At 41.1% G+C, this 24387-nt stretch overlaps 1 protein-coding gene across 1 annotated transcript in view; it reads left to right on the forward strand.

The window, feature by feature from the left end:
* Nucleotides 1–7519: 7519 nt before the first annotated feature.
* Nucleotides 7520–24387, forward strand: part of LOC306713604 (caveolae-associated protein 1-like) — a 36622-nt gene continuing 19754 nt past the window's right edge. Inside the window, exon 1 of the mRNA XM_079183363.1 lies at nucleotides 7520–8311. Within this exon, the coding sequence (XP_079039489.1) occupies nucleotides 7778–8311 (534 nt within the window). The 5' untranslated portion in view covers nucleotides 7520–7777. The remainder of the gene's footprint in view (nucleotides 8312–24387) is intronic.

Below are 24387 nucleotides of genomic sequence, written 5' to 3' on the forward strand. Positions count from 1 at the left end.
GAATGAAGAAACACCGCACCTATAGGACAGAGAGAGACGTACAAGTGTTAGATCAAGAGATTTTTTAAATAGATTTTGCGATTTGTTTTTTACACAGTGAAAAGGTCAACCTGTTTTTTTCCGAAAAGAACTGTGGTAATTATTTAATACAAGTTAGAATAATATACTGTAGTGTCACAACAACTACACTATTACTATATACTATAGTACAGTACAGTGAGACGCAACAGAGCAGTGAGGGTGAGCAGAATAACATACTGTGTACAGCACTACCATACTACGCTATACTGCACTACATTGTGTTTGGTCTAACCAAATGGCGTATGAATCGTCTCGCTCTTGACATTTTATTTCAAGCCATGTAGTCTGTACTGACCTTACCATCTAAGTGTGTGTTTGTTTGCTTCTATCATCAGAAACAAGTCAAACATTCTCTGGTTCCAGCTCATCAAATGTTAGGATTGATCAGGAAATAATTGTCTCGATCAATCAATAATGAAAATAATAGCCCTTCAATTACTGTGGCTTCAGGAGGGAAATATTCCAGCATGGATGGGGTAGACCTACAAAATAGTAAGGCAGCTAACAGACAGACAGACAGATAGATAGATCGAGTATGTAATCAGTAAACATATTATTGGAATATTTTAGTAAAAATGTCAACATATTTGCCACAAGCAATGTAGACATTCAATGTGGAGCATTTTACATTGGTCAGATAATATAAAATAATATATTAAATATTTATAAACCAATCTATATACTAGTAATTGAGACCGTTGTCATTACACATCAGTTCCATTATAATATACAAACATTACTCATATGTAGGCTAATGTACAGTATACACGAAGATGCTAAAGTTAAATACGGAAAGGAATTGCGCTTATTTGCCAAGGATGGACGACCCTTTATAATAATAGCTCATACACAACGCAGTAACGTAGCCTAAAGATAGGGCTGCAAAACAAGTCAATAGCATCATTGTATGAAACATGACTGCATATTGTGAGCCTGAGCTAGCATTGAGAGCGGAGCAGCGCTGATGTCGCAGCATCCTCTCTGCTGCAGCTCTGCCCTTCACTGCTCAAGGACGCCATGATGCTCTGCTGGAGTCCGGCCTGCGGCTCTGTGTGAGCATCTGTCACCTCCTCTCATACACTCGGTGCGTCCGCTTTTGAAAATAAGACCCTATTCATGACATATCACTATGTACTATTACATTTATGCATTCCCCCCCCCCCCCCCCCCGTAATAGAGACCAACATGGGGCCACCCGTTATAGGCCCATAACTAGAATATGATTTAGGTAAAATCATTTACAGGCTGCAGTGTACAATTAGGACACTGCAGTAACATTTCTGAACGGGGTCGACTCGGTTCATGTGACAAACATGCATTTAATTACGTCAAAATATCCCATTTGCGAGCAGGAGACGCGCCGAACGTTACTGAAGAAGCAGTTGCTGGTGACAAATTAACGTCTTCACAGCCCACACGTCGAAATATTATGATTCGTAGAAATATGGTTAGCAATTCCCTCACTGAGTGTGAAACACTGCGTTGACTACATTTTGCATGAAAGACTTTTACAATTTATATTTACTCACCTGTGTAGGATGCAGCTGCTCGCTCTCTATCTGGCCTGTATCTATGTTGGATGCTGAAGTCCTGGGCGGTGCATCAGAGGTAGATGCGCTCGCCCGGAAACATACCCCTAAATAGACAATTTCAAAATAAAGGCATGGTGTATTTATTCGACAGACGTGGATTTTTTTTACTGGCCTCCAAAAATGACAACGAAAGCAATGTATTTCAAATACATTAGACCATTAATCATCCACGGTGGTACCTTTGGTTGCTCAAAATCAAGATAGAAGAATTATTGTCGTTTGACGTCGAAAATCCCAACCGGAAGTTTGTTTTTTATCCGTGAATTTGACATAGGTGATCCAGAATTAAAGATGATCACAGTAGCAACGACATGGTGATTTAACTGGAGCATGCAATCCAAACTGTACATATTTATACATACAAACATACAAAATGATTAATTTTATTTTATTATTAAAAGGATGTTGCACACACAACATCTATTATTTGTCTCTGTCTGGGAGAGGATCCCTTCACATTTGCTCTTCGGGGTTTCCTCCATTTAAAGGTTTTTAGTTTAAAGGACAGAGGGTGTGATATGCTGTGAAGTTTATAAAGCCATTGAGGAAATATTAGAATTTGTGATGCACGCTCCACTCACCACACATAAGACTGTATTAGAGGCCCTCCGAATAAGAAATATATACTAGGAGAACACAGAGGTAACATCTATTTTTATAGTCTTCCTCTTATCTTTTTTTTATTTTCTTGACATTTTACACTCCATGTGCTCATGAAGATCATGTGGTATGATGGAAAGCTCCTGAACAGCTACTAAATGGACCTTATTATGGGATTTTCTTTTCACATAATCTTCATTTTCTGTTTGACTATTAGATTGTATTCATACAACAACGTAAGTCCTGTAAGGCTGCTGTTAGCTGCATCTTTTGTAACTTCCCCCGACTGCAGCTAGATCAAGGAGTCTGAAGGTTTATCACACACCAAAACACTGACAGAAGTCTGTAATATTCTAGAGAAGGATTTTACAACTCTTGGAAGTTATCAAGTTTCATTGGAACAACATCCAGGTAAACAGCAGAAATATCAGCATCAGGATCAGCAAAGTATGTCATTGGCTAAGTATATGCACACAGACAAGAAGCCCTCTGAGGCAAATTTGTAATTTGTGATTTTGGGCTATACAAAAATAAATTGAATTGAATACAAGGAATTACACTCATTTAAAAAGTGCGTTTCTAGTCTACTAACCACTCAAAGCCCTTTTCAATACATTTACCCATTCACATACACACACACACACACACACACACATGCTCATCAGTAACAGTTAGTAACTGTTAGTAACGGTGTCTTGCTCAAGGACACTTTGACACTGAGGAGCCTGGGATTGAACCATGGACCTTTTGATTACTAGTCGACCACTTCACATACTGAACCATGCAGCCCGTCAAAGGTAAAACGTAAACGGCAACAACAACATTTGCAAATGGTTAGACAATAGTGCAGGAATGATTAATGTCACATGTGACAGCTGGGTAAGACAGTATAGAGTGTGCTTGGATATATATTTGACAGTGATGATATTTGAAAAACGGTGTAATATATAATTTACAGGTACAGTGGATGTTTAGTGTTACAGGGTTATTCCATAGGGATTGTTCCTGACACAATATGACTGATGTTAACTGTTCACCAGCATGACAGAGTGGAGAGACGCTGTTTTTGTGTCTGGTTGTTTTGCCCAATAGTGCTATGTAGCGCCAACAAGAGGTTGGGTCACAGGGTGTGATGGGTCTGCAATGACGTTTCCTGTGTGTTTCCTGACTCTGGAGATGTATAAGTCCCGAATGGAGGGCAGACTGGCATCGATCATTCTCTCTGCAGTCCTGACTGTCCGTTGCAGTCCGTTCCTTAATTGCGGTGTAAAATTGGATCAGCAACTCCAGAGGCAAGTTGAACTTCTTGAGCTGGCGCAGGAAGTACATCCTCGGTGAGGCCTTTGTCATGCTGGATAGAAATATGGTGTTCACATTACCAGGAATGTGTGTTCTCATGCATTTGATTGCCCTTGCTTGATGACGTAGTATTGCTGCATTGTTTCATCAAGGGCCATGTCCGTCTGAACACAACCTGTTAAACACAAAGCTATGAGGGTGCTGAGAAACTCCCCTTGAGGGTCTCTCTGTGAGTTCATCACTAATAGTGACTCCTTTCACATCTCACATCATCATTTTGATCCATTGTGATAGAAATATCGACTGTAGCACCCTTTATTTTAAGCTATTAAGAAGTCATGTACATTGAACTCTGATTATTATATAATAATTTGTGCCTAAATACACCTCATTACTTATTACTACCACCTCAAATAAGTTCTACCAAAACCACTCCTCTCAGCGTCCTGAGAATAAGGTCTACCAGATGTGGTGGAATAGTCCACAAGTGGCCAAGTGTTGAGTCAGTACTAACAAGATCCTGTAGAAGTTTTCCTCTTGCAAAAAGCCACAGCAGAGTCTCACCCCCTCTCAGTTCCACATGGTGCAGGGTTTAAACCAGGACACTGGCTGGCTGCCAGCGAGCAATTTTAGAGGCATGGAACTCCCATAATGTACATAAATTACTGCGGCAGACTTGTTTGAGAAACAGCTTTTATAGCTTACTGCCCCATTCCGGGATGCCATGTGGTTTTCATATATGCACTAGAAGTGTGTGATTGCTGTAAGAGTGCAGAGCATGCCACTGAGATGCATGGAGTAAAATATCAAGGTAATGAATGGAAGGTGCTCTTTGAAAAATGGCTTTCCATGGATTCCAAATCAGTGTTTGACTCTTTCAAATCTTATTCAGAAGACATTTCTCTCCTGCAGCTGTTGAACCTTGACCCTTGGCTTCTAAAAACGCTGTGCATGCTGATAGCTTCTTTTAGGAAGACAATCAGTTTTTACCATCCACGCTTGAAATGTATAAAGATATAATTCAGTGGTGATGCAGGAGGCAGTTTGTTCTTTATGTGGTGAGGCGTAAAGTAAAGCCTGGCGGGATACTCTAGAACAAGGGTCACCAATTGGCGGACCGCGTCCAGATCCGGACCCAGACTCCGTTGTATCCGGACCCAGGACCTAAAACCGATAGATAATTGAGAATTATTCAATTTTGACAGACCACTTCTATTTTAACCGGCGGATCTATTCCAGCATTTATTGCTACTTGTTCAGCGGTGCAGGAAACACACCGACCAATGCGTTTTTAACGTAATTAACACATCACGTGATGCAGCTCAGCCAATCAAATCTGAGTATTCTGACAAATTTCCTGACTTGAGTGAGGTGTTGCCTGGTCATGGCGTGTTGGCCTCTCCCCCATCCACCTTGTTTGGAAGTGTTGTGTCACAGTTCACAAAAAGCACAAAAGAACCCAAATGTACGACTAAGGAGGCAAAGTTAGAAGTTCAGTCTTAACTGAAAAAAATACAAGGATACAAAATCCAGGCAGGCTAACAAAGGTACCTAAACAGGCTACCTGAGGCTAGATCCAAGATAAACAGGTTGGGTCCAAAAAAACAGGATCAGGATTTACAAAAAAAAGAACAGGCTAATCTAATCTGTTGCTAACATTTACAAAAGCTAACAGCCCATATTTAGCATTACGAAAATTTGTAAGCAAGGGTGCTCGCCAACGTTAGCGGCCAGATCTTGCGAGAGTGATCTTGCTCTGAGACAGCGAACAGTCTCGAACTAAGTACATTCTCTATTTGTGTGTTTTAAAAATACCAATACAGTGTCAGAATGTTTGTGATATGTGGCGTGTAAAATAATGGGTGCCAATATTTGCTTTTGTGTGAATGGAGAGAATGAATCGGTCATAATCTGTGTTCAAGTTCACTTCTCCCATCAGAGTTGATAGAGTCAGGACCTGCCTCTAGTCTCCTAAAGGACAACAGTACTGCAGTGGTGAAACAAGACACAAGTACAGGAAGCGGACTCTCAAAGACCCCTGTCCTTTCTCAACTTTATATCAGAGTAATGGATGCAGGGTCCTTACCATCTTTATTGGTATTTGCCCACCCACTTACTAGTTTATTAGGTTACTTGTATTACATGTCCTATTCATATTAAATTATCTTGCCTTGCAGTTTGAAATCACTTGAATATTCTTGAAATCTACCTTTGTATTGGTCTTGCCTTCATCTCAGCCCCTTTAGAACTGGTCTGGACTTGAGCTAGAACCTAAACACGGTCTTAGTCTTGACTCAACTCCAAGAGGATCAGGGTGGGCGATTAGGCAAAAGGTTATATTCTTACTGCTTTTATATATATATATAAATATATATTTTGATTGTGTTTTGGGGTTATTTAAATCTTCAGGAAAGTAACCTGCCTGGAACTGATCTTGGCTGAGCAGGAATTTGTGAAAATAGTTGTGATGTTATATCATCTTATAAAGCCTAGATGCATCTTTTTCTTGATGACAAAGCCAGAGCTAAGGGTAAGTTCTTTGCTGACATTGGAAATAATAGTTAGACATCATTATTTTAATTTGAGGTACTAGCTTTCTTCATCAGTGAAATGCGTTGTCATGGAGATTTCTCCAGGACTACTGGCCCAACACCATGTGTAAATGACTCTTAAGAGGTTCTGTTAGTAAGGTGAATATTTCCTACAAAGCTTTTTCTTTGCAAGTTACCTAAGTTAATCACTTCCTGCCCGCTTTTATTTTGTTGGTGCATTTTTACGGTTTGGGTCCTTTATTCTGAAGTACTTCTGCAAAACCGGAACCAGATCCAAACTCGTCAGAGTATTGTAACTTGACTTCACATACAGAAAAGTACCATAATTGACGGTGCAGACGAAAAGAAAAGTGTAATAAGATATAATTCCTCTGCAATAAGAGTTTCTTAATTAACGGTTAAGCACCTAGCTGGAACGGGAACAAGGTGTTGTGTGTTTATTGTGTTTATTGTGTGTTTGATGTATTACTGTTTCAACTGGATGCTAATGTTAGCTTAACAGATATAGTTAATGACTAAACTGTCATTTTAAGCTAATGCTAGATTTCGGTTTTACATATGCTGTTGAGAAGTATTAGCGAAAATGTTTGATTAATGCTCACATGTATATTTAAATGTAATTTAATGAATATTGATACTTGTAAGAGCTCATATATATCTTATCTGTTCCGTAGCTCTTACGGAGTTTTGAGATTGGCCATAAGGAGAAAAGTAAATTTGTGTTCATCAAAATAAGGATGATGGTTGAACATGAGTAAAGACTTCTGGAAACATCAGTACGCTTCACCATTGTCCGGCTGGGGTTCACTACACCATGCGCTGATGAAAGCAGTGACACTTAAAAACTCTGGAAAAGAAATAGAAGTTCACTTCTAGCAGTAAAGTAGTCACATACATCTTTGTGTTTGCTACAGTGAATCTTATTCAGCAACACTTCTAGACTCCATCACAAGATCATCTTGTTGCTTCTTTAGGTCCTTTCTGCTTCCTGGTGTCTTTCATCCATTATAAATCCATAAACTGAGCATGCTGCATGCGTAGACGGGGGAAAGGAGTGGAAACAGAAACGGATCCTGTCTGACATTCCTCCTTTTGCTGTGCCTGAGCTTGTATACAAGCAGATCAGTGCAGCTCTGCTCTGACTATTCAAACCATGCTGATGGGGCAAGGCTAAACCAAAGGGGTGTGTTCCTGAATCATCACGGGGCTGGACCTACCAGCTGGAGGTGGGGTCTCACTGATGTGTGTGTGTGTGTGTGTGTTTGTGTGTTTAGGGAGGAGATGGGGAGGAGTTTGAGAGGGGGAGAGTCCGATGGAAAATAAGGGGGTGGAGAGGAAAAACCCTGCCAGCTGTAGCTTGACTGGAGGGTTTCTCTGCTTGGTGTAGCATTCACATCCCAACGCTCATGTGGTAACATCCAGCATCGCTTGGCTTCCCGTGCACACTGGCCTGACTCCAGGGATTTCAAGTAGACAGGGAAGACAGACAGAGAGAGTGAGAGAGCATATATGCTGGAGAGAGATAAGTTAGTTTTGAAGTAGGAGGGGAAAAGAAAAGAGGTCCTCAGAAGAAATAAAAAGGGAGAAGCAGGTGAGAAAGCAAAGTGTCAAAGAAAGTTTGATTAGCTGACTGTACTCTACAAATCCACTGTTATGGCAGCCATCATGGAAGCACTGGAATCCACAAGCGCCCAGCTGGAGCCTCAAACATTCACTGAGATCTCAGACGATGAGATCAACCTCCCACCCTCAGACGACGAAGACGATGCCCTCGCCGCAGCCAAGAAAGAGCTGTCCACCATGGGCACAGAGGGCGACGCCGCCGAAGACAAGGACGAGGCGGGAAAGCAAGACCTACAGGTGAACGGGGTCATGGTGCTGACTTTGCTTGACAAGATCATCGGGGCAGTGGACCAGATCCAGCAGACCCAGAGCGGGCTGGAGGCCAGGCAGCAGGAGATGGAGCGTTCAGTGAACGGCATTCAGGGCGAGCTCACCAAACTGGCCAAGAGCCACAGCACCACATCCAACAGCGTCAACAAGATGATGGAGAAGGTGCGCAAGGTGAGCGTCAACGTCAAGACAGTGCGGGCAACCCTGGAGAAGCAAGGAGGCCAGATAAAGAAGCTGGAGAGCAACGAGGCGGAGCTTCTCAAGAGACGCAACTTTAAAGTCATGATCTACCAGGTAGGAGAGTGCATGTGTGTATGAATACACGTATCTATGTGTGGTTCTGGCTTGTCTGTTCGAGGTGTGAGGCTCTGTATGTGAATGATATGGCACCTTATTGGTGGTTTAGGGATGGGTGTGGCCCAACAGTGAACCAAACAAATGTTGGAGCTCATAACTGTGGGTGAAAGTCATGTCACTGCCTCGTCACTTTGCAAAACCACCCTGCTGAAAGTGGTGGTGGTGGCTTAAAACAAGGTTTAATACGAGTGAACGGGAAGAAGTGTTTGCCGAACATGTTTCTCAATTTACTGAGGGGGCAGAGGATTTCAGGGAGTGGTTAAAGGTCACCTTTAAAGTATTGCTGGCAAGAGCTCAAGTGGCAGGCTGTACTAAATCTCGTCACTGAATCCGCAATACCAAAAAAACATGGCACTCGCAGAAAATACTGCGTTTCCCAGGACAATTAATATTTAACCAATAGAAAGGTACTCTTTACCTCTCACTTCGGTAAACAAGAATATTCAATATATTTAATGTAGTTAACATAAAAGCCAACCCTAACCTGACGTGTTTGTATCGTATAAACCTAACTTGACCTGATCTCCTGCCTGGGATCAGAATCCAGGCAGAAATGACATGCCTTCAAAACGTATGCGGCAACACAAATGTGTCATACAATAGATGTGCATGCATTGACACATATCCACTCCTATGGAAACATCACTGGAAGCATTACTCACACTTATTTATCAGAAAACAGCTTCCAGTCATTTTCCAGTTTGGCATGTGCTACATTTTCCGAGTAGAAAGTAGTAACTAAATGCAAATAACATCAAGCTCCGAGCAACGGTTGGTCTTTACTGAAAACCCCCCAGATGTTGCTCTACACCAGCCCTGCCCCACCCCAAAGCTCCTACTGTACATTGGTTCAGTGCTCAGTATCCACTAAAGGTGGCTTCCAGATATTTTCCTTAGCACACCAAATGTAGGACTAAAGAATACAAGCCAAGCATGCAGGCTGCCCAAATCCAACATAATCTATTTGTAAAATAATTATAGTCTTTCCCTTTTTAAAGAAAACAAATATGGAATACCACAAGCACGCTTAAAGGGACGATGTTTCATTTGAAGAGACAAAGTTTTATTATTTGAGAGGGAGCTGGTTCTTTTTTTAGCCTGTGAGGCTGCTGTGTGATGTGTAATAGCTTGCAGATTTTTGCACAGTGGCGCGAGAACATTCAGAGTTTCCACCCTTGACTCAGACATCGTGGCTTGGACCGACCTCACTCTCTCTCTCTCTTTCTCTCAGTCTCTTTCCAGCAGCTGGACAGATGTCAAATGAGAGCTCCATCTTAAGCAGGCCACGCTGTCTGACTGTGAACGCTCATGAGTTAACGCTATTCTAACATGCTTACTTTGGCTTCCTTGTCCTGGCATACCAGCACAGGATTTTATACATAATGATGTGCAGATGAGCAGGTCACAGCTCTCAGCAAGAAAATCCTAATCTCCATCATCACATCTGAAGGAATCTGATGACTGAACTGTTTCTCAATCTGATAATAAATCATAATTTTAAAGAATTTATTAGATACTATCTAATAAAGACTTGAAGCCGAGGATTGCAAGTTTCCAGTGCAATCTACTTGAAACACCACACGGTGGGATTTATGCTAGCGTTAGCCAACTGCTTGGGCCCTGTGGCAAGAGAAACTCCCCCTGAAATGCCTATCTCTGGCTCCCTCTCGAACACAAAACACTGGCTCGGTTTATGGTTGCTAGCTATGACATAATATCAGATCCATCTTCATTAAAAAAAAAGTAAACCACAATGTGTTGTTCTGTTTTCAATTTTCTGTGCTCATCTGTTGCTCTATGAGGGCAGATTCTTTCAGGATCAGCAGTAGATGGAGAAAGACTCCACCAACACCCCCCTGAACTGCAACACTGTTTATTTGGCTACTCGCACAGTGTGTCAACATAGAAATATTTGGCCTTTGTAAGGACTCATCAGTACTGTTGACTTGTACCATGAACAATCACATCAGTGCCACTTACAACAAGAACACTGTGGAAGTGCAAATACATCAACAGTAGTAGTAATAGTAAGAACATCAGTGAAAGACCAGAGTGGATTGAAATGTAATAGTAATAGTGCAGTAATAGTACAGCGGGTCTGCACACGTGATTCTTGCTTCATAAAACGTTTTATTGTACTGAAAAGAGAAACGTTTTTATACCGACCGGGTCTTCATCAGGCAAATGGCAAACATGACAATGAGCAAGGTATAGAGAAGTTCAATTAGAAGCAAATGGAAAAACACAAGTACTATGCTGTGTACTGAAATGGGAACTACTCCCATTTTCTAAATCCATCCATGTTATTCCTATGGTCTGAGTGCAAAAACACAAGTATATGTGAACAACTCTCCCAAAACCAAAAACTAGAGAGCTAAAGCTAAAATATGTGATGTCATCAAGTTTAAAGTGTGGAGACCATGAATTGGGGGAGATGTTCTAGATGACACTGAGAGAACCAGTTCTGAGTATATGCTACATTTTCTGTTTCACAGCTGCCAACACTGCAATAGAATAATGCTCGTTGGGGATCTTGATGTTGCTTTGGGGGGCACCAGCAGAACAAGGGTTAGTCTAAGGTTACATGGTTTTAATTTAACTGGTATTATTTAAGAATGATATTGAATATATTTTCACTCCTACTGCTATGCTCTACTCATTTACAGTGCTGACATTTCAATACAAAGTCAACATCAACATTCCCATATAGGTAATAATCCTATTTACTGGGGGTTCATGAGCTAGTATGAGTCTATTTGCAGGTTTGTGACACATGCCACTTGGCAACACATACTGTTTTCTGATCTTTTCCAGACATTTATTCAAAATGGTTTCTCCCTTTCCAGTTTGTTTCATGTGGAAAAAGAGTTTAGATCCAGACACCCCTGATTTATTCTCGTGCCTTGAGGAAAGTCCTGCTCTGGTGCTCCAAAAGCATACTGTTACTGAGCTGTGTTTACCGTTACATAGGGTCAGCTCACACAGGGAGGACGCAGAGCGAACGCTTTGTAGTCTTGCATAGGGTGTTTATTCTTTGCTTTATTAGCGGCTTTTGAACCACCGGTCTTCCCTCCGGGGCCCCCTTCACAAGTGTGGTCTCATCGAGGCTTGGACTGACAGTATTTATGACTTTGTTCATCTTGTTTTATTATGAAAAACAAATGTCACCAACCTCAGACACAATAAATGTGTATATATGCATTTAAAAGATATTTTATAAAAGCTTCCTGGTAGTCTGTAGCATGCATGGATCTGTTTCTCCCTGGTTTTAAATCACTTTTTCCATTGTAGGAATGTTTGGCATGAGATGAGTCGGATGACATATTTCATTGTGGCACAACTCATCGCCATCGGTCAAAAACTATATCTAACGCAAATCAAAACCACCTGTGGTTAATGCCAACAATGCAAACAATATCCCATAATGCCACTGGTATGCTGGACTAGCTCAGGCTACTGTATGATGTGTCAGTGCCAGCTCTGTCAGCACAGCTGTTGGAAGTGACTGTCTCCCTGTTAGCATGAGCAGCTGTCCTCCTCCTGGGAGTGTGTGTGTGTGTGTGTGAGAGTGTGTGTGTGTCTTTGGTTTACTGAATGTCCAGTAAGCCTCATAGTTGCTTCATTATGTACATCCCTGCTGCCAGAGAACAGAGCTCACTGCACTTACTGAGGATCCAACCTGGAATGTGACGACTCTACCCCACAGTGTGCTTATGTGAGACAGCAAAGCAGAGCGATGAAAATATGAGTCGATCAATGCTTTTTTTTTACATGAACAATGGATTAAATCATCAAACAGAGTGCAGCGCTATGAATGTCTTTAAAGAGAGACATTGTACAGTTCATTGCATGCTCTCTATGATGCAGGCTTTTTAAACCTTGTATGTGTGTAAACCATAGACCGTCTATGGTATGAACACTAACGCTGCGGCCGTATTAATGCCTAAATTATGTTATTTTGACTGTTGCTGGAGCAGCTACAATGTTAGCATAGCCTAGCACTGATTGATTTAAACTCCATTCAGAAAACAATTTTAAAAGTAGTTAGCTCGTCCTCTTGCGGACAGACCAGACAAAGCATGAATTCAGACCTTTTATAAATCATCATCATTATGTAGATACTTCAATATCCTTTTATCCGGTTATTGCATGAACCCAGAATCTGTTTATATTGGGTTCATGCCATAGATGTGTGGCTGGCTAGATACAGTTAATACGGCTCCGTGAAATTCACAAAGCGCTTCCGGATGATGTTTGGAACTAAGATCTGGGACTTCCAAAGCATGTACAAAGCAACAATAGTTGGGTTGATGAAACATCGTGGGTATTTACATGGAGGTGAACGCGCTTGGTGTGAGCACAGCATTAGACCTGGTCTGACGATCCGTTGGGTGACTTGGTTGGTTTAAAGCATACTTCAATGCTGTTCAATGTGTGCGTGCACACTACTAGTAGAGACTGTTGGCTGAGAGCAATACCTTCTGTGTGCTGAGAATGTATGACCGATTGACCCGAGGACCTTCCTCCATCACTTTGAGGAGGGCGGAATAATATATGTGGGCGAGTGAGTGCAAAAGATAAACTCGAAGAAGAGATGCACAGGGAGTGGATGGGTGTGCTGCGATGAAGAGCAGGGACCATATTTAGACAGCTGATTCATAGCACAGGCATCCCCGGCTCTCCATGCTACCCTATCCTCGTGCCTCCTCCTCCCCGGGAACCGCCCTGTTCCTCCCTCTCCCTCGCTCCTCCACCCACCAGGATAATTCAGTCCACATCGTGTCCTCCTCACCCCACCCCGCCCTACACACCATCCCTACTCCCTCACCACTTCTACTCCTTCATTTTCCTCTTTCTCCTCTCACTGGATTCTTTGTCATCCGAGTTGTTTAACTCCATCCTCTTGATTAAACAGGTCATCGAACTGAGATCAAAATACATGAGAGCTGGAATAAAATATATTCAATGTGATGCGTTTAAAATCTGAAATATGATGGGTCCAATCAGCAAAACCATAGCAAGGAAGTATCACTGTGTTCTTTGAAGGAGTGTATCAGTCATTTTGATAATTCCCCGGTTTGAGAAAGCAATGGCCTGAGGAAGTTGTGTTTCTACAGGAGCTCTTATTCGCTTGTTGATCTAGGTAAATCGCCCTCATTCCAGCACTGCACTTTTTGTGCAGCTACACATTAAGAGCCATACCAGCATTTATAACAGCCACAATTAAATGCAAAATCAACAGATCCACTCAAAGAGCCCAAGTGTTGAGTACAACTTTGTGAAGGGGCATGGGTCAGAGCTAGGATAGCTCAGCAGCACTGCTCCTCTTGCTGAGGGCATGAACATTTTGTGCTCACTGGTTAAAATCTTACAGTGCTTTAATTCACTGCAATCAGCAGATCCAGTCCCAGAGGCCAAGTAAATCTGCACTTTTCTGTGTTGGGTATAACTTAGGTCAACTTAGACCAAAATTCACAACCACAAAAATGCCTTTTGAAACTAGAACCTACTTTTATGTAACAGGTTTTGATGTCCACCTAACCATTGTGTAGGGGACGCTTTGTGACTGAATCACAGAGTAACGCATGAAGTACTGATAATAATTTACAAATGTGGCAAATTACCAAGTATCTCCCAGGCCAACAACGCCCCACAAGTAGCAGTCACTAAGCCACTGCCACCTATTTCACAAAGAATGCAACTTTCAGTGCTGCTGTCTGGTTTGACCGGAGCTTTAACCCTATTTTCTATCAGCTAAGTGCCTAAAATACAAATATATATCTTGTTTTTTTTACCTTTTTACCACAGCTTCATTCTTTCATTTACTTCGCCTGATATTCAAAGGAATTGGAATCTTGAAGTGCGTCAATGAACATCTCACAAACATTCTGTCAGAATATGCTCATCTTTCTTTCTCTTTTATGCCGTTCTTTCAATCAGCACCACCCAAAACACCTGTTGCCTCCACACTCACTACATTTCAATCAATAGCACCGTGTCAAACTGCCCTCATATGCAACAGTGATCATAGCTTCATCCAAATGATTTACAAATGAGGTATTCTGATCGTTCAAAAGAACCAGATCTGCAACACTATAAAGTATACATTTCATCAAACAGCCTGGGAGCAATAAGAGTCCCAGTCATGAATCGCATGTAAATGAATCAAGAGTGAACTCATTCTTCTCACACCAGTCGTTCCAGGTCCATATATGGACATAAGAGGCAAACATGTTCCCTTCTCAGTTTACAGGCCAGATTGTGTGTAACATTGTTTCAGCTGGGAGCTGTGCTTTTTGGTGGGGTGTGTTTGGCTTCAGTTCAGTACTGTAGGTAGGGCTGGTGTGAAAGTCAGGCAAGATGTCCTGACCATCTGACGGGAGCTTGTTGACAGAATGGGGAGGAAGGGAAAGAGGGAGGGAGGATAAAGGAGACAGAGAGGGAGGTTGCAGAGGGCTTATGGAGACAGAGAAAGAGAAGGGGAGAGAGCATTCTAAAAATAGCAACTATCACATACTTGTTTGATTGTGAGAAGGAAAGGGCCTTTAGGAGAGTGTGTTCCTGTTTGGTCTTGAAGATCCTTGGGACTGGACCTGAACAAGTGGTGTGACACTCAGTTCCCAACATTAGCTTGTTTGTTAATTCATAACGTTCAGACATTTGTCATCCGGTCATGGAGACTTGGGTTGGTTATGCTAGTAGAAGTTAACATAGAGCCTGCAGCAGAGAGGATCAGTGGGCTACAGAGGACTAACTGCACGCCTCCAGGTTCTTTTACTTTTCAAAATTGTAGTCTTCAGACTCAACTGTGCTGACTCGAGTGACATCACTTGTGGACATTTATCAGACTTCACACAGCTGCCTCTGGAGAGAGTAAAGATATTATACTACTTGTTTCACATTTGCTAGTACTCCCTATCATCTGTTAACACACTTTGATGGCCTACAATCTGAGAGGTTCCTCTTTAAGTGCATGTGTCTTAAGCTGCAGTTCCTCTTAATCCTGCTGGCTCAAAGGAACGTTTGCTTGACAGGCAGGTATCCTAGCCTAACGGGTATCCTAGCCTAACATGTTTAGCTTTGGTGGTCTTTAATCAAACTTGAATTTTTATGTCACCTTTAAAAACGCATCTTATTGTTATTTTGCTACAAGGGTGTTTCTTACTCCATCTCCCTGGACCCCACTTGCTCTTCATACAATGTAGAAATACTCTCCAGTTCTGATAGAACTGATGCTATTGCAGCATCTACGCTAACCTCTTCAGGAGCCGCCATTGTTGAGTTGAACGACGGCTCTCCGCATCGTGTCACACACACCTAAACCACGCCCCTAGCCGTCAGCAGCTCCTCACAGGAAGCTGATGGGTCGGGCAGTCACTTTCCCGAGCGCTTAGGAAAGCTTGAAAAACTTTGAAACGAGGCTAGGGCAGCGAATGTGTGTATATGTGTGAAAATGAGTGTCCCAATAAAATTCCAAATGTAATTAAATAAAGAAAAATATTTCAATTAGAACTGGAGAGGTGAAAATATTTTAATATAAGGAACATTTCACATACAGTACAGTACTGCAGGTTGAGCTTAGTATCTCTGTAAGAGACATCCACAGAGTGACAGACCACAGAATGTAGCAGGCCATTCTGGTTAAAGTGTGTCCTTCAAGTCTTGTTTGGATGGATCACATGGATAGCAAATGTTTGAATCTTTTTAGCTAAGTGCGGCCATCTCTTGAGTCTGTTTACACATCAGGCTGATTCCCTCTGCACTGTAATAATTCATCCAGTCTCACCACTACCAGACACTTCAAGGTTTCAGTCCCACTGCACTACTTTCACGTCTTCACACATTCAAGAGCTCGTTTAAAACTCTTCTTCCTTTCAAAAACACCATCATCGTTGTTCTGCCGTGGTGAAATGCATGACAAATCTGTTCTAACGCTGCTCGCTTGACTTTCAATAGAGAAATTATCTTTCAGATCCTGGTCTTTTTTATTTCTAAGTAGGAGCTTTTCCACATGAGTCAGACGTTAATGACTCATAGTCCAAAACTGTGGTATTTGAAAACATTAGTTTGTTTCCTCATGTGATTCACCCTGTCATATGATTCAAGCTCTGAATCCTCTCATGGCTAGTTACATTATTGGCCCTGAACAGAGGTACGTTTGTGATAAGTCACCAAATCATCTAGTTTTATAATGATTTGAATGTTAGGATGACCTCCTCAAACTTTAGTGTCTACATTATTTCTAAAGTTTATGGTGATGAATGATAATGTTCCTCCGTAAGTGCTGGATACGTAAGTAAGAAACTGTCTGCTAAAAAGTTCACCATATTAACTTTAAAGGTGATGATACCTCAATGTTGTATTCACAACTTTTTCCCCCAAGTGGCCAAAAACGTGTTATTGCAGGTTTTGATGAATGGAAGTACAATACAAAAATCACTATGACCCTTAGCCTTACATCCCAGAGAAGGACAGGAGCAAATAGCAGAGGAAGAAACCACTTCTTCTGCAGCTCCATAAATCTCTCCATAAACACCGACCTCCTCCATTGTTGTTGGAAAGAGTAACAAGGGGTGGCCATGGGAACAACCACTGTCATCCCTCGCTGTCCAAGTCCCCGTAAGTCAAGCATTGATCTGTACATAGATCCAGAGAGGGCCAGAGAGGAGGGAGGCAGGGCCACCAAGCTTCAGCTGCTCGTTCCATCTTCATCAGATCTTTGTAGAATTCATCGGAAGGTTGTAATGAAACCTCAGGGTGTTCAGTCAAATTTCTAAATAATAAGCACATCTTGTGTAAAGTTGTCTTCGGATATGGCGTTGGAATGGTACATAGTATCCATATGGATGGTATCACTCACAAAAGGAATTATTAATGATGGGGTTCTGTGTTTACCCTCCTCAAAGAATTGTGTGTGTCTGTGCTCCTACATGAAAGTACATGATCAGAATACCCACGAACCAAAGTATGTCGTAAAAGCATCTTCCAGTGATAGTAGACAATGGCAAGCTGTGTCTTGCAGTGAGAGCTGAAAAGGGTGAGAGTGAGCTGCCTCGCACACACGCGTCTGCAGCCTTGGAAACACTTCAAGAAATCCTTATTTGTGTGTGCATCCTTACAAAGCTCCTCTGTTGAAGTAGAAAAGAGCTTCATGCAAACTGTTGTGGCCCCTGAATACACAAAGAGCTAGAGACCATCTTGCAACAGGATCACACCAGCTGCGACACCAATTGGACCAGGGGCGTAAAGCGCGGGGGGCAACGCTTTACTTCCCACCCCTTTACTTCTGGCGCCCTTGCTCAGACCTAGAGGTCTTCAAGGTTCCACCCGAACCCTTGGGCCCGAGACCCCTGTGAGACTTGTTCAAGTTCGGATCCATGTTTTTTGTGGTCAATCAGACTGGGGACAGGCCCCGGATCTGTTTAACAGTATCTGTAATAGCCGAGTGTATTGGAGGAGACCTGCCTGTGATCATATAGCGCCTGTGTGTGAATGCATCTGTGGTCACAAGGTGGTACCACATGACCTGCCCAAGAGGTGAAGGGTCAGAGAGCAGAGGTCAGACTCGGCGAGCCCAAATGATAGCAATTAGCAATGCTAACTCTGGCAACAAGCAATCATTGTTATAGTTCAAAAGGGCAGTCAATGTTATCTTCATTATACATGGTACAACAAAACTGTAAAAAGCTAATACTGCACACATTGTGTTTGTGATCTATCACCGAGATAGCAAGTGGACTTTTAAGTTGAATTGTTGAAACAGAATACCTGGATGTATTTGACCTACTTCCTGGGCAAGGACGGTGGATTATACAGGCTACTAACGTTACTTTTAGTGAGACACAAAGTTGTGTCTCCCAGACGGACTCAGGCTTGACATTCCTCTGTCCTGCGTGGGTCCGGGTTCCAGGTTCCAAATATTAGACGGCTTCTGAGTCTTTTTGTGTTTGGACAAACATTTTTGGACCTGTGAGGAGCTCTACTCGGACCATGCTCATCTTCAAACTATGCCTTCATTTTGATCTCTACTACAAACCAGTAAAGTTTCGTGATTGTATCTTGCACGGTTGTAATGCTATTGTGGTGACAAAATCTGTCCACAATCAGATATATAAACACCTGACCATTTTGCAATGATGACACACACACACCACCTCACAAGTTGAAAACAATACCAGCGTCACTGTCGTGGGTGGTTAAAATACACAAAAACAAATGCCAGTTAGTTGCTATAAAGACATCATCTTCATCATCTTCATTCATCATCAGGAGAGCAAATGGAATGGACACATGCTGTTGTGGCTGGTTAACAAAATGTGATGCCTTTAAGCACTGTAGGAAATGTTGTCATCACATGTTGGCCACAAAATAAAACAAGAAGACACATCTGGCCAGCAGAAGAGAGGATGGAGGTGATGGAAGTGATTTAAAGGAATAGTTCAGCATTTCAGGACATGCTTATTGGCTTTCTTTTTGAGAGTGAATACATATTAATCTCATCTCTGCGTGTTAAGTACTGTACAGACATGACATGGTTAGCCTAGCTTAGCATAAAGATCAGAAATGCTTATTGTTATAGCATTTTATGCCTTCAGTAGATAGAGAGATGATGAATCAGAGATGTTGTGATTCATGGTTGATATCTTAACCCTAGAAGCTACATCTTGATGGACAACAGTTTATGCACGTTTTGGTCTCTGTACAGACACCATGGTACCAAACCTGGCAACCTCACTGTGACGAAAAGAAGCTGTTCACCAAGAAATCGTTCATGCATGAAACTCTGAACAGGTTAAACAAACAGCGTTCTAATTGGAGAGCTTTAGAGGTTTAGAGGTTTTAATCTGAGCTAGTGTGTTTCCCTTAACGTTGAAATATTTAAATCAACTGATTTTGTTGCTTTAAAAGTTACTTTTTTTACTTTTACATTTTAAATAAAATAATTACAGTAGCTAACAAATATTGTGATATTTTGTGGTTATAATATGAAACAATATAGGATGTATTGCATGATAAAAACATTCACCTTTCACATTTCCCATACTTATGACCTTGAAAGCAAAATGAACCGCCTCCTCTTTATTAGCCTGAAACAGTTTAGCCACATACTCTGTAAATAAAAAGGTGGCTAGACTGGATATTGCTTGTTGTTAATAAGCTATATGGTAGTGATCATGGACAAATGCTAACAAGGTTTTTTGCTGATTCTTTCGCTCATTGATGATGAATACATTGCTGAAGAAAAAGAAAACCCATAACTTTAAAGCAAAGAAAGTGATGGGCGAAGGCAGGGTGCACTCTGTACAGGTTGCTAGACTATCACAGGGCCGAGTAATAGAGACAGACAACCGTTCACGCTCACATTCACACCTGAGAGGAATCTAACCCCTCTGGAGGTCCCAGCGAGAGCAGCTGTGGCTGACCCCACTGGAGCAATCCGCTCACCCCACTCGTTTTCTGCCATCGGTCACAGACTCTAAAAACCTTCTGGAACAAGTGAACTGAACTGAATCAAAAAACAAGCGAGATTGTCTGGCACAGGATATATTTTGGTTTCTCTATGTTTGGTTGCCATGGAGCTGTGACGCTGATCTGTCTCATTCCTCAGTGATCCGAGAATCTCAGCTTACTCTCCTACCCACCGACCGCAAGGAAGGTAGAGAGAAACGAAGAAGGAGGTCGGAAGGAGTGAACGGAGGGGAAGTGAAAAGAAAGGTTGCTGCTGTGCTCCAGCGCAACAACATGCCTTGTGACTCATCCCTCTCTCTCTCCCCCTTCAGGGACTTGCGGCATGCCATCACTTTATATAGCAATCTTTCTCTCTCTCTCTGGTTAAAGGGGACGAGTGGAAACCAGGAGGAGACTTCTCTATAGTATAGGGAGTTCTCTCCCCAGAGTTTTATGCTGTGTGGGACCATCACAGTCTTTCTCATGGCACTCACATGAGAAATTTACTGAAAAACACACTTGCAGAGCAATGTATTCCTACACATCCATCACCCAAAGGAGCCGGTCTGACAGGTTGACCATTAGGATTAGACTGATACAGTGGAACCCTCAGTCCCACTCAAATTCATCAAAAGAATACTATGACCAATTTCAGTTTTCTTTTTCTTTATTTCTCAAGCAGCTTTCCACCTAATCTGACATGATATACATTTATTTCATAGATAAAGTAATGAAACAGACAGCTTCACCATTTACTCAATTTCATTGACTGTTTCAAGACACAACACAACTGTTTTGATCACAGGTTCTTTCACTGTGCACATTTGCTTGCTGTCTCCATCACTATCAGACATGACTGTTTCACTGCTGCACCACGTTGGCTCGTTTTTGATAATTAGTCAGAAGCTTTTCATTGTGAGGAAATTACTTTGTATTCCCATCATGATTTCAATGTGCAGCACCAGCCTCAGGTACACTGTAAAAAAAAAAACCTTGCCAAAACTTAAAATATCAAGGCAACTTGATGCAATCGATTTTCAAGTTTTCTCAACTTTTGACTACGGTAGTTGACTTAACTAAGTTTGGACAAAAGTTCTGCCAACTTAAATTTTCTTGTTCACAGAATTATGAAATTCCTGTGAGGGTAACAATAAAATTCTTGTTTCAGTGCCATGTATTTCTACCTTTGACAAACACAGATATTTGTGTTGAATAAATATACTATTCTTGTTTCAGTGAGACAAAAAATATACGTTAAAAATCAATACAAATTTATGTTGCTATATAATTGTATTTCGAGTTCTGCCAACTTCAATTTTCTTGTTCACAGAATTATGATATTTCTGTGAGGCTAATAATAAAATCATTGTTTCAATGCCGTGTATTTCTGCCTTCAACAAACACAGATATACTAGTTGAATAAACATATAAATCTTGCTTCAGTGAGATAGAAATGTTCCTAGATAACTCAATGAAAATGTATGATGCTGTAATTGTATGAAAGGAATTCTCAATAAATACATTATAAATATAATAAAAAGGCACACAGCTCAAAGTTAGCTAAAACCTTGTTTATTTCACCTTGGTAAAAAGGTTTTGAACACGAGTTAAATGTACTCAATGAGGTCAGTCTGGCCTTCAGTAAATGGATTGGCACTGGATTCAACAAGGCAATTATGCAAACAGTCAATGCAATGAACTTGAATATTTAAAACACAACATACATGTCCCTGTATATATACACATGTATATCTAAATATATGCGTGTGTGTATATGTAAATATATGTGTGTGTATGTATATATGTGTATATATATATGTATATATATGTGTGTGTGTGTGTGTGTGTGTGTGTATATATATATATATATATATATATATATACACACACACACATACGTATACACACATATTTATATATACATACACACATATGTATGTCCTATGTGCAAGCTTGTACATAACAATGGATTGGCACTGGATTCAGCAAGACAATTATGCAAAAAGTCAATGCAATGAACTTGAATATTTAAAACAACATACATGTCCCTGTATATATACACATGTATATGTAAATATATGCGTGTGCGTGTGTGTGTATATATATATATATATAGATATATGTGTATATCTCTATTATATGACATAAATGGTTAAACGAGAACAAACAATGCATTCAAACAGGAACAGAACGGAACAAAACATAGCTTTAGGTCCTGTCTGGCTTCTCCATCAGATTTAAAGCAAAAGCTTTGTTTTCAGAGACCGTATGCGCTGTGAGCATCGAGAGCCAAGCTCAAAAAAGATCGTCTGAATCGATTCGAAGGTATACCTCATCTCCTTTGGATAGTCAATGTTCATGGCATACAGTAGGCCAAAGAGGTATCCAAAGGCAGTAGAGAGGTCTGGTAGGTCATGAAGTACGATGGTCCCTTCCAACAAAACCGCTACATCGCGCACAGTTGGTGATATGGCAGCATCATCATCTTCAATGATGGTGAGGATGGCAACAGACACACCTCTGAGGACTGTCTTCTCATGGTCAGTGTCCTGAGGAAGAGCAACACATGCATGATTGAGTGCTAAGGAAAGTTTAAAGACAAAATACATTTCTACTCTTTCTAACTTTAGTACCATTCTACTGGCTCTTGCCATTTGGCTTGTGGAAGTTTTAAAAAGAAATGTTAAAATTGTGACTCAACAGCACAGTTGCTATCACCCACCAGTGGGACAGTATAGGATTTTATTGTGGATCGCGATTAAAACACTCACAATAAGTTGATCATGAATATCCTCATGAGCGATTTGAAAAAGCTGTCTAGCTTTTGGTATCACGGTGGATGAGTGAAAAATAGATCCTGATTTTAAAAGAAATACACGAATTATCGCATCAGAAATAACAGACTCAGTAATTTTTCTTATTTATGCAGTAAAGTAACAAAAAGTAAGATTATGTAATTCCAGTATATTTTAGTGCCGTTGTATGAGTTATTATCGTGAATATTTTGGCCAGAATAATGATGACATGACATTTTTATATTGTCCCATGCCTGCTCACCAACCTTGTATTGGACGAGTATTCTTAAGAAGTATTTCTGCCAAAGAACAGCCAACAATGGCTAAAATTGGGAAAAATGGAGGCTCCACGTGCTGTATTGAAACTATTTACATTTTTACAACCTTGTCCTCTCCTCAAATGCACTGTGTTCAGCAGCCTGCAATTCAGTCGACATTTCACGGTATTTTTGTCACATGACTGTTGGTCTTAGCCAAATCAATCATGGCTTCCGAGTTGTGCTGAAGAACGCATAATTTAATGCATTTTACAGGATCTGGTTAAAGCAAAAGGATTTTTTGTGGCGAGATTTTAAATGAGACATGTAGAATAAAATGTTTTTGATGAATTATCATCATTTTACTTACCAAACACTCCAGGAAGAACTTTGTTGGGTCATCCCGGACAAAAAAGGGCAGGCCCCTCAGTGCTGCTGTCTTTCGGTGAGACACAATGTCCGATGTCTAAGGAGTATTCAGTGGAAAACACAAAAGCATAACAATTAGTATAGTGCCTTAGTGAAGTTACACAAAATCTGACATTATTTATAGTAATGAGGAGGATAAAGCTCAGGTCAGACCCAAGTATCATGCTTAAGAATGAAAAATCCAATCCTGCGGGCAGTTTTACTTTCTACTTTTACGAAATAGAAATACTATTTTCAACTGAGGAGAAAGGCTTTGGTGGACAAGGCTTCTTAGACTGCTTAAAATAGCAAGTGCTAAAAATGTTGAGGCCAAAGTGAAGACCGGCCAACAGGTTAACTTATGCATGACCTTAGCTTCAGGCACTTCACTCACCTGTTCATCAAGCTTTTCCAGGAGATCTTCCATCTTCTCACCAAAAGCTCCCTTCCTCGTCCGGTAAAGTCTCAGCAGACGAGGCACATATTTTTCAAGGGATGCACTTAAAGTCCCCAGGAGGTCTTTGCTGGTGATCCGGTTGAATTCTTCAGATATCTTAACATAACAAAACAATGAAATACGATGTGTACATAAAATTCCTGTTCAAAGTATGCACCATTTTAAAGGGATATTTAAAAGGATATTTCGGACTGTTTGAAGTGTGTTTGTATGAGGTTCTTCTCCATAGTCAGTGTACTGCTGTGAATACAAGGCCAGTGTGCACCTTTTCCGTGACGAAGACGATAATGTTTCAGAAGAATCTCTTGACTGGAGCTTGCGAATTTGCAGAATTTGCACTGCATCCAAACCCCCCCTGAAACAAAAGACACATATAGGACATATTCAGTTTTTCAAAAAGCATTTAAGCTGCAGACCTTGTAATTTGCAAATATATAATAACTACTATGATACAGCTTTATCTTATCAATATGAGACATACATGTATCCCATGGAAACCATAACAACCCCATCCATGTGACTGAATAAATAATAGCCAGGTCTGTCATACAGGGGGAAGAGGACGTGCAAAATAGCCAACTGAAAACATATGCCTGCTAGAAAGGATGGCACTGCAGTATCGAGTGAGTGAATTTTCTTAATGACATT

This window comes from Pholis gunnellus (assembly GCF_910591455.1).
Source record: "Pholis gunnellus genome assembly, chromosome: 21".
In the NCBI taxonomy this organism is placed as follows: Eukaryota; Metazoa; Chordata; class Actinopteri; order Perciformes; family Pholidae; genus Pholis; species Pholis gunnellus.